At 39.4% G+C, this 11,101-nt stretch overlaps 1 protein-coding gene and 1 long non-coding RNA gene across 5 annotated transcripts; one reads left to right on the top strand and one right to left on the bottom strand.

Moving 5' to 3' along the window:
- LOC108162466 lies at positions 1–1,663 on the top strand. The gene is made up of 2 exons (XR_001775575.2): positions 1–333; positions 520–1,663. It is a non-coding gene; the product is annotated as an uncharacterized LOC108162466 (long non-coding RNA).
- Positions 1,153–10,479, bottom strand: LOC108162464 (S-adenosylmethionine synthase). Of its 4 annotated transcripts, none has more exons than XM_017297211.2 (7): positions 10,390–10,479; positions 9,455–9,624; positions 7,214–7,291; positions 6,708–6,830; positions 3,477–3,589; positions 2,006–2,685; positions 1,153–1,938 (listed from the first exon to the last, which is right to left on the bottom strand). In XM_017297211.2, the coding sequence occupies exons 2-7, from the start codon at positions 9,576–9,578 to the stop codon at positions 1,833–1,835; spliced, it is 1,224 nt and encodes a 407-aa protein (XP_017152700.1). In that variant the 5' UTR covers positions 9,579–9,624; positions 10,390–10,479; the 3' UTR covers positions 1,153–1,832. The 4 variants fall into 4 exon arrangements, with proteins under 4 accessions (XP_017152700.1, XP_017152699.1, XP_017152701.1 ...); XM_017297210.2 differs by lacking the exon at positions 10,390–10,479 and adding an exon at positions 10,146–10,283; XM_017297212.2 differs by lacking the exons at positions 3,477–3,589; positions 10,390–10,479 and adding exons at positions 6,468–6,580; positions 10,026–10,130.
- Between the last annotated feature and the right edge of the window lie 622 nt (positions 10,480–11,101).

Raw genomic sequence — 11,101 nt, 5'->3', positions numbered from 1 at the left:
CATCTATGTATGTACTGTATGGCTAGTGGCTGCAAGGAACATCGTGTAAGGTCTTCATTTTGATATTTTTTCAAGCGATCCAGTCTTTGATATTCAACTAGAAGGAGATTTTTAATGTTTAATTGATTTTATTGCTGAGTTGCGTACAACTACTGTTGGTTTGTTTGCTAAATAATTGTTACTACTGGCCGTCATTTATTTATCAATTGCGTACTTAACGTCCAGCCAACCCTGGAATGGTTCCGCTTTATTATGTCATTTACGATAGCCTTTCTTACGGCCCTAACATCCGATAATTTTTTTCTAATGATTTCCAGTACACTAAGCTTGGTGGTAAGTTTTTTTTTTCAGTAGATTACTTTGCCTGATACCTGCCCTAGCCTGAACCACCTTTACACCTTTTACACATCTTCCCCCATCAGGCGGTAAAACCTGCGAAGATACCGAAATGTTCTGCATGTTTAAGAAATCTCAGTTCTTGTTGATTCTGCTTGATTGGATTTTATATGATCTTTACAGTCTCGACGTACGTCATGATACGCCAGCGACTGAAGAAATCGTAGTGCAACCCCATTTTCGCCCACGTCCTTCAGTTTTTAACTAAACCCTTTCATTTACTTCATATAATCAGTAAGAACGGTGTTCATATACCAAGAGAAGGTTGGTGCTGGTACCCTGACACCCAGTTTTTTCCGAGATTCTAGTTTTTTCTTGGGAAAATGTCATACGTTACCTGTTTCGTCATGCTGTGACAAATTATATTGCATTATGTTGGATAAAGCATAGATCAATTGTACGGCCGAGCTGTTAAGCGACCGGATACATCCGAATATATATAAAACATAGAAAACTGTACATGTATTGTATTTCAGATTACATGTATTAACTTACCAACTTTTCCCAATAACGGTCCACGGGAACTGTAAACAAGAGATAAATCGTCGATTAAGTTTATTGCAATAATTTTTTTTGTGAAAATTTCACGTATTGTACATACACACATACATAAATATAAACTATTGTAAGGAGAGTCTTTTGGCGCATATTTAAAATACTACCATGCAATCAGTTTCGATTGGTTGTCGTTATATTTTATTTGTTTATTTATCGCGGTGATTCCTATTATATTGTTACAATTAAAATACCCATATGTGCATGTGGGTCATTCGTTTGGATCTTTAATATATTTTTGTAAAGGAAAATACATTATCTTATAGTTGGTTACAGAAATACAAGGACAGTGTATAATATACATACATACAAGCATGTTGATTAAAAACTTTTGGGCAAACGCATACAACGCACAATCGACAACATATAGTGGCAATAATAAAAGATACAAAAATATGTGTACAATTTAAACATAATAAATGTGTGTAATTTCTAGTCAAAGCATATCCAAGATTTTATACAATTTGAAAGAGGCCAACTGAATTACCTTGACGGTTACAAGAGGGTCGGGTGGGGGTGGCTGGCTCCTTTTTTGTGATAACAGATCTGAGCGAGAAATCTACACTATGTATATGTATACCTTAAGCTCATCAATTGTAGGGGAGCTGTCTATTAAGTAAATATAGGCGGATAGTATGACAACTACAACTTATGCTGTGTGAGAGGACTGCACACATCGAATTGTTTTAAATTAAATAGCGTAGAGCGCAGATACAGTAAAAAACAAAAGCCCAAGACGGGCTGCAGGCGGATGCAGACTGCTTCTCTGACTTTTAACTTTTAAAAACAAAAACTAAAAATTACGTTGCTGTTGGTGTTTCTGTTGATGGCTTCAACCTTTTAGCACTCGGTGACGGTGGCAACGGTTTTTCAGCGTCTAGTCAGTTGATCTCCAAATGCTTTGCCTCCTCCCACGAGAATCCGTCGCGTCCAAAGTGACCGTATGTGCTAGTGCGCTGGTAAATCGGCTGACGCAGGTTCAAGTCCCTGTAACATAAAAAAAAACATAAATATAGTATGTACATAATTAGCCTAGAGCTCAGTTTCCAATTACTTCACAATCTTGCCGGGCCTAAGGTCAAAGTTGCGTTTGATAATCTCGAGCAGTTCCTTTTGTGATTTATGGGAAGTACCGTAGTCAAACACAGTGATAGACAGAGGCTCGGCCAAGCCAATGGCGTACGAGACCTGAACGAGGCAGCGCTTGCAGAGTCCAGCCTTTACCAAGGATTTGGCAACCCAGCGTGCTGCGTACGCCGCAGATCTGTCAACCTTGGTAAAATCCTTGCCGGAGAAGGCACCACCGCCATGTGCACCCCAACCTCCATAGGTATCCACAATGATTTTGCGGCCCGTTAGACCAGCGTCACCCATCGGACCACCAATGACGAAGAGTCCGCACGGATTGATGTGGACAATGGTGTTGGCATCAAAGTATTTGGCGGGAATGACAACTTTCACAACTTTCTCCATAACCTCCGAACGCAGAGTTTCCAACGAAATCTTCTCCGAGTGTTGCATGGAAACGACAATAGTATGAACGCGCTTGGGCACTGCCGAGCCTTGATTGAAGAGATACTCGCAGGTTACTTGAGTCTTGGAGTCAGGGCGAGCCCACCAGAACACGTCCGAGCGGCGCAGCTCAGCAATCTTTTCGTTCAGCTTGTGGGCCAGCACTACAGTGAGAGGCATACATTCATCGGTCTCATCGGTAGCATATCCAAACATGATTCCCTGAAAATAGTTTGAAGGTCGGTTAAGCTTTGCTCTTTAGGATATTACGCCAAACGAAAGCAACACAAATCAAAAAGCCGTACCCAATTGTAAGTAGAATATGTAAAATACACTAAGGTTTAGGATTAGTAGGGGATGATTCAAGCAACAAGTTTTATATATTGGGATTGGGGTGTAGAGTAGCTGTAACTAAGTAGCAAAAGTAATAGTCAGATAGTGTAAATGTACATATGTATACTTGCGGAAATTATGCGATAGTGTGTGCCTTGGTTTTGCGCATTTGTTATTTGAAACAATAAACTAAACTGAACGACAGAATAAAAAGGCCAAATCATATATTTCAAATAATTTGCAGATCCTGCAATGATCGAATTTTTCGGCTTCAAATAACAAGCGATGCGGTGAAATGCATTCCCAAACATGGCAACATTGCGATGATGCGACTTTGAAACATCATAAAATGTGGTACAGTAATAGCAATAGAAAAACTACAAAAGATTTCAAAATTAATCGCAATACTGAGTCTTGCTAAGCTCTTTTAATTAGTTACGCAAATGTATAGGAAACAATAAATATGTGCAACTAAAAAAATTGTATTAGTGGCGGTAAAGCCCCTTCCAACAGAGTTATGATACCGCCCAAGCCATACCACCGAGCAAACAGATATGCTAGCCCGCAACCAAATGACAAACATGACAAACATCGTAAGGCGCAACTCTTTGGAAAGGGAATACGATCCTCGGCCTGCCGAGTATGCCATTACTTTACAGTTTACTGTTTCTAATTCACACCTGATCTCCGGCACCGATTTCTTCCTCAGGGCGATTGACATGCACGCCAGCAGCAATTTCGGGAGATTGTTGGTCCAATGCCAAAAGCACGTTGCACGTTTTAAAATCGAAACCTTTGAGTTTTGAAATTCGTTTGCAAAATTGATAATATCGTATAAGATAAGATATTGGTTTGTATCGTGTTTTTTGTACACATGAAACGAGAGAGAAAGAATAAAAGAAAATAGCGCAGCAATATTGCGCACACACAGGGAAAATGTCTTTAAATAATGTATAGCAAATGATTTTATTCACCCTATTATTCTAGTTTATATGTATGTAAAATGTTTATAATTAATTAAAGATGTGTGAAACCGTTGCTGGATCTTCAATCTTCAACAAATCAATCCACCGCAATAAGTATCATAATAATAGTTGATTTTTAGTCGTTTGACCTGTGTCTAGGAAACCATACTTATAGTCATCTGTGATTTTGACAGCTACAGGGAAGTTTCTTAATAACACTATGCAACAGCAAATTTACGCTTCGAACCAAACTGACTTCTTCTGATAGTTTTGGCCCTTTAACTTTTTTTTTTATTAGGTATGATTTTTTCATGATTTGGTCCTTTGTAATTTGCAAAACCTTGTACCTTAGTAAAATGGCTATATGTGCAAAATTTATTTTCAATTTTTCTTAAAAAGTAATAGATGCTTGTTGGGTTTGACTATGCAGTTCTTATCTCTTATTGTTGTGCTCAGTTATGACAAATTTTCGTCTTCTTTGAACTCCATTTGTGGTACCATTAGCTTAGATAAGAGATCAAGCTCGCGCTCTACGTAGAAAATAGATATATGTGCAATCATGTCTATTCATGTTTTGAGAGTCGCAGTGTTAGCATCTTTTCAGTAAAAGTGACAAGCTCATTGATTCTGTACGTAAGCACTCATTATTGCTTCAAAGCAATACAAATTTAAAAAAAAAATTGCATTTTAGTTAAAAATGCCACATGGTAAATCATTTTCTGAGGAAGAACAGGGAAGGATCAAGAGAATGAAATTAGCCGGCATAAAAACTGGTCGAATAGCTTCGCTAATGTATCGACATCAAAATACTATTTCAAACATTTTCATAGATCCAGACGGTTACCGCATAAATCGTCGACTTGGCCCAGTATCAACCATAATAGAATTCAGTTTGCAACTGAAGACCTAATGAGCTGCAACAAAATCAAGGCAGAACTCGGGTTAACAATCCCCAGGCAACGTGTGAGCCAAATTTTGAACGAAAATTTTAACCTGGCATATCAAAAGAAAGTGGGCAAACTCCTCTAAACTAAACGTCATAATGATGCGCGCATGTCATTTTTGAAAAACACAAGTTCTAGGACCCCAAATTAGAAAATTTCATTTTAAGTGATGAAAAAAAAATGAGTTTACACGGTTCAGATGTCCATCATAAATATTGGAGAGACCCGCGTCATCCACGAGCAACTTGCTACAAGCCAAACCATGGTGATGGATCGCTAATGATATGGGCTGCCTTTAGTGCTAAAGGGAGGTCTCCAATATGTTTAATATCCGGCCGGATGAATGCTCTAGCATAGATAGAATTGATAGATAGTGAACCTTTTTCATTTGCTGAGCATTTCCATGGTGATCAATAGACATTTCAGCAGGATAATGCGCCAATTCATGTTTCCCGGGCCTCAATGGACTATTTTGAGACCCACAATAAACCGTTGATTAAGTGGGCTTCAATGAGTCCGGACTTAAATCCAATTGAGGATCTGTGGGGAATCCTTGCAGCAAAAGTCTATGCCTGTACAAGGCAGAACGATACATTGAAGCAATTAAAACAAGCGATAGTTGCAAAATGGAACAGGATAGAAATAACAACACTAAAAAACTTTGCGAACTCAATGCCCAGTAGGCTGCAAAAGCTTCAGGAGCATAAGTTTAACTCCATTAATTATTAAAAGAGTACATATTCCCATAAACTTGTTCCTTGGAAATTTTTTTCATACAAAATATTTTTTGCTGTTATACCCATTTTCTATGTGAAAAATGTACAATTAATTTTTTTTTTGTTATTAAAAAATTGATATTGAATTTCTTTATGCCTTTTTGTTTTGTACTTATTAACAGCTACCCAAATAAAAATATAAAATAAATCAAGAAAACACGTGTTGAAAAAAAACGTCATTCAAAGCAATGCACTTATAGCCATTTTACAAAGGTACATTCTTTTACACTTTTCTTCATAGGGTGTTCTTCTTTTTTTCACATAACTTAACCATCTTACAGCTGTTTGTATTGAACTTTGAAATTCTGAAAAGCTGATAAATTCAGCTTCAAAAGCCCCAAATCTATCACAAAAAGTCGGTTTTGCATAAAAAAAAATTTAATTTTGTTTCCTAGTGTAATAAGTCGCATGCAATATTTATTTCCTGTTGGTATATGGGTTCTTGAGGAACGCTTTCGTAAAAGCTCTACATCGAGTATGTATGCCTATGACTGGGTTTGGTAGAATGAGGATTTATGTCGTTAGAATATCCGAAGTGTAACTAAAGTGATTGTATGCAATTATTTAAGCCCACAAAATGGTTTTTTTTTCTCGAGGCTTTCCAATTGTCAATGCAACATGTAACATTCTTTGTCCTAAATTTGTAGACATTAATTCAAAATATTTATATGGGTACATTTATGGCACTGTAATGCGATCGTTGACCCAATATCATTTTTAAACTGAAATCAGCTGTGTTCCTTGAAATGGGGTTGTAACCTTGTGATATCATAATTAAATGAAATATATGAAAATTATATGGCTAGTTGATCTCTTTTCAGTGAAATGAAACACTGGTTGGCCTGCGAGCGAGCAAAGTGAGTGGGAAAAATATACGATATAAGAGCAACATTGAACAAAATGTAAACGTAACGAACAAACGCACACACTTTTCCGCATCACTTAGTGCTAGGCGGTAGTAGGAGAACGGATTATCTTTGCTGTACCTGGTCACCAGCGCCGACGTCGTCTTCTTCGCGGTTGATGTGGACACCGTTGGCAATGTCTGGGGACTGTTGTTCAATGGCGACAAGCAGATTTAGGGTCTTCCAATCGAAACCTTTTTAATTTTGATTTGATTTTGGTTTAAGTTTAATACTGGCTTTGCATGTGTGTAACGGTAAATGCCTGAAATCCCACCCAAAAATATGTCTCTCTATATTCTACGGTAGACCTATCAAACTTACCCTTGGAGGAGTCATCGTAGCCGATATGCTGGACTGTCTCACGTACAACCTTCTGGTAATCGACAACGGCCTTCGATGTGATCTCGCCGCAGAGCAGAATCATACCTGTTTTTGCAACAGTTTCTAAAATTAAAGAAAGATTAATTTTGTTTTCAAAGCACGGCGTCGGCAGCAAGTCAAGCAACTCCAGGGAGTCCAAAGCTTCCCAATGCCCATTATGGATTGAACAAATTTGTTTATTTGTCAAGGGTACAGCATTGGGCGGTTAGCATTACACACGCGTCGATTGTTGTGCCGATGTTTACTTTATAGACGAATTTGTTTACTGATGGCAAGACACTACCAGACAACAACAAAATTGGCTTATCTCGCTTTAATCTTGCCACTATCAGTCTTCAGAGCTGACTTTAAGAGTCCCACAGAGGCTTATTTATTAGATTCCATTTTCGGGATTCAAGCTTTTTGGCCGACAGAGTTGTTGCTTGATGACTTTGTTTTTAATTTACCACATGCTACTTTCGCGTTAGGATCCTGCTTGAGATGTGCATCCAAGATAGCATCGCTGATTTGATCGCACATTTTGTCTGCAAAAAAGAGTAGAGAATAAGAAAATTATATGAAATTTGTATAGGAAAACAGAACTGCAATGGACAATGGGAGGGAGAGGATGCGGGTAGAGCGAGTGTGCCAAATAGTTGCCAGTTATGTGCTTTCCCCCGACATTTGTCGCCGACCAGGCGCGACAGAAAAAATTGCTGAGCCATGCAGTTTATTTTAATTTTTAGTCTGCGATTGACAGCGAAATTCAATACCACTTTATATGCCAATGTGTATAACTTAGAGCACAAGCTGCGATGCCGCCGTACAAACAAAAGATTAAAGCAAAAAAAAAAAGAAGCATACCCACATGAGATCCTGGGATTCATATAACGCCGCCACAACTGACACCAGTCGCGATGCCAGCGTTTAGAGTCGCAAGCAAAACGCCTGCGAAATGGGAGCTTTTCGGCAGGTTTCATTGGAAATAGCGTTATTGAACCTATATTTTGAGTAAGCATTGGGGGGTTCAACAGGTTTCCACTTCTTTGCCTTATGAGCTGGCAAAAGTCAAAAACTGTTGAATTATTTTAGTGGCGCATCGTCTCGATTACATCTGGGAAAGTGATCGCTCTTAGCACAATAGTACTTGGAAACACGCTGAACAAATGGATTTACATAAATAAACTCCAAGAAATAACCTGCGACTTAATTCACATAGTGACTGAACATCTGATAGCCCCAAATGCTTTGCCAAAACCTAATAAGACATTGTTCATCATTTCCGGCAAACTTAAGAGTCACTCATTCATCATAGCGCGACAGGTGAAATTAATGGCGACTTTCCAAGGCCTCTCTTTTGGGTCACTCTCCCCGCTTATCAAACAGCAGGTCTGTCTAGGGCTGTCTTATACAGCCAACTTAATTAGCGTTATAAAATGGTAAAAGCAATCAATGCGTAGTATAAAAGGTCGCTCTCTCTTATCAGCAAATAATATTAGTACGTACATATCTGTATATACCTATACATACCCGCATTTATGTACATACAGCTCATTACATTCACATGGACCTACTGATATAAACAAATAGCAAGGCGGCGTCGGACATGCGGCGAAACACATTGGCAGCTCGATGGAAACACGTGGTTGGCCATTTCATCAGCAAGATAAGCTTGAAAAGCTGAGTAACTCGCTGCCACATAAGCCGCCAACGTGGATTTGTTTTATTTTGGCCATTGTTTTGATCGTCTGCTGCATAACAGGAACTTATATGTAGAAGTACACAACAGTATACTATATACATACATACATACATATGTATGAGTATATTTAGCGTTCGGCAACGGTGGCAGAGAATATTCCATACATGTAGTCCCAAAAGCACATGGTGCGCATGATGCAAAATTCACGAATGTGTGAGAGCGGAGCGAAGAGAACAAGTCTATAAATTGCGTCAACCCCACAAACAGAAGGTTGGGCCTCGCAGCTGTGCGGGGGCTAGAGAGTGTCCAGCTGTTTGAGGGCAGATACTTTGTTCTGTCGGGGTTCATGGTGTGCCAGCTGGTATATTTCTATGCAGCAATTGCATCTTAAATGCAAATCTACTAAAAGTATCTACATACATATTTGTATGCATATCTCGCGACACCGCTCGATATGGCTCGAAAAACCGGCACATATGTATAGTCCCCTTACCTGATCACCCTAAGAAAATGCTGCTTTTAGACGGCCGCTGCTGAGTAAACAAGCACGTTTTTCGACACAAAATCAAAATCTCATTCCGCAGCAGCTACAACAGAAGCACAAATTGTAGTAACAATAAGGTTCGACGAGGGATAGTCGCTTGAGCAAAGGTGAGCGCACCAGCGCTCAGCCGCCATTTTCTTAGATCTTAAACAACCCGCATTAACATTGCAATACAAAAAGGTTTCAGCAGACAGTCAACAAGCTGACCGAATAGCGGGAGATAGGGCCAGACCCCAGTTCCTGGAGAAACAGTTATGTTAGGTTAAGAGAAGAACACAGAAACACAGCAAACTGACGCAGACGCCAAGTGCGAGATGTATGGATGTGCATGTACATATGTATGTATTCATACATGCAGATGCATGGCCGCGCTATGATGCAATAGAAGATACCTGGGATGCAATTGCAGAAGGCTGAGCTACACGATTTATGTGGTTTAAGGGACGGGAGCACGGGACTTACCTGGATGACCCTCGCCAACAGATTCGGAAGTAAATAGGAATGTTTGTCCATCTTCCATGTCATAGGAATTTCCATTGCTGCCATTACAACCATTGGCGCTGTGTCCGTTTGTCTTTTGCGGCATTTTGGGTGGAATTCGTTTAATTCTTTTCGTTCAGTTGTGGATTAAGCTGTGTAAAAAAACGAAGCAAACAGTTGGCATTAGTTAATAGGGAGAATATTCATGAGCAAATTGATTTTCCACACTCTCACAACAGAACTATGCACATGTACGAGTAGTCTGGCGCCGCTGCTCTGCTGTTTTTTAGCTTTAGACATTTTCCGGTTTTGCACGCTTTTCGTAGTGTATATTTTTATATAATCACAAAGCGTATTTTTATTTTTCCTTTCATGCGGCGAGCCCTGGTGTTTCTGCAGCTCACAATAGCACAGCAAGCAACGACAGAATCTAGCACGCACCGACACGCACGTTATAAAAGGTCAATAACTATTCGACAGGCGTTGTGTTTTGTATACTAGTGTATACACTAGTTCCGTTTCTATTGCTATTAATTCAATAAATTATACACACTGAGTCTCTAATGTTTCAGCGACAGCAACGTAATAAGCAGCGCAGCCAACACACGTCCAATCTTTGCGACGGTTCTGTAGAAAAAGAGCGCACACTTTTTGTGAGTTTCAAAATTTATACCTCGTTCGCCAGAATTTTTCGTGAGCGGGAGCGAATATAGAAGCGGGAGAGTGAGCGGGAGAATATATTTTTGGGGTTTACGGTGGCGCTCTTTGTTGGTTGTTGGGGCCGCAAAACTTTCCTAGCGTTCTGGAGTTACATCTCCACGTTTTTTCTTACCTACCCACTGATAAAAACAGCTGTTTATGAGTGCTGCCACCTCGTTGGAAAATATACTTCTCGGATCTGGGTCCTTTGTACTTACTTTAATTAGAATATTGGGCGCGGGCTCGACAATTTCACACTCACGACTTGTCTACTGCTCGAACAGAGTTCGACTGCGGTCGATTTGTGAAAGCAAATGCTAATTTATAAACTTTTTGCAGCCCCAGCGCGGAAAGATGAGTCGGCATGAAAAAGGAGCTTATCAAAACCAAATCTATGCGGTACTATTCGAAAAACAGCTTATTCGCGCAACCATTTGAATATGTAGTTAATACTCTGCCGCATTCTGGTGAAGGAATATTTTCTAAATCGCAATATGATCCCATTATTGATGACTATGAGTATAATTTGGATGCAATTATGGCTTTCAGCTCTACCCGATATGATTCGTCGGTCAATGACAGACCACCCGACACTAATCAATGAAATATATTCAATTTAGGGTTTTCAAGCCATCTGTAATTGATTTCTTTGCAAAATGGTCACCTCATGATAACGACACACGAGGTCTTCCAAGATCAAGGCGCCGGTTATCAGCTTTCTGCATAATATAGTAAAGATTCTAAAAACCGACTGAAAATAGCCGAAAAAAACAAGCTGCATTATCTTTCAAATGATTTTGACCCCCCTAGGTCTGATCGCGTGGGGCTCAAAAACAACATTCACATGTGTATGTTTGTATATTCCAGTATATAGTTAAAATATGCGAGTGGGAACTCTATTGTTAAGCCTGAAAGAAACAGAAAATCGGA

The sequence above is a fragment of the Drosophila miranda genome, chromosome 4 (genome assembly GCF_003369915.1).
Source record: "Drosophila miranda strain MSH22 chromosome 4, D.miranda_PacBio2.1, whole genome shotgun sequence".
NCBI classification, from domain to species: Eukaryota; Metazoa; Arthropoda; class Insecta; order Diptera; family Drosophilidae; genus Drosophila; species Drosophila miranda.
The sequence above is the reverse complement of the archived record's forward strand: the minus strand, read 5'-3'. Positions and strand labels throughout refer to the sequence as shown.

Bases quoted from the DNA above. Each gene is read 5' to 3' on its own strand.
- LOC108162464 (XM_017297211.2), bottom strand. From the start codon at position 9,578: ATGCCGCAAAAGACAAACGGACACAGCGCCAATGGTTGTAATGGCAGC. The intron at 7,292-9,454 runs GTAAGTCCCGTG...TCTTTTTTGCAG, and splicing joins TGTTGGCGAGGGTCATCCAG to ACAAAATGTGCGATCAAATC. The intron at 1,939-2,005 runs GTAATTGGAAAC...TTTATGTTACAG, and splicing joins AGGCCCGGCAAGATTGTGAA to GGACTTGAACCTGCGTCAGC.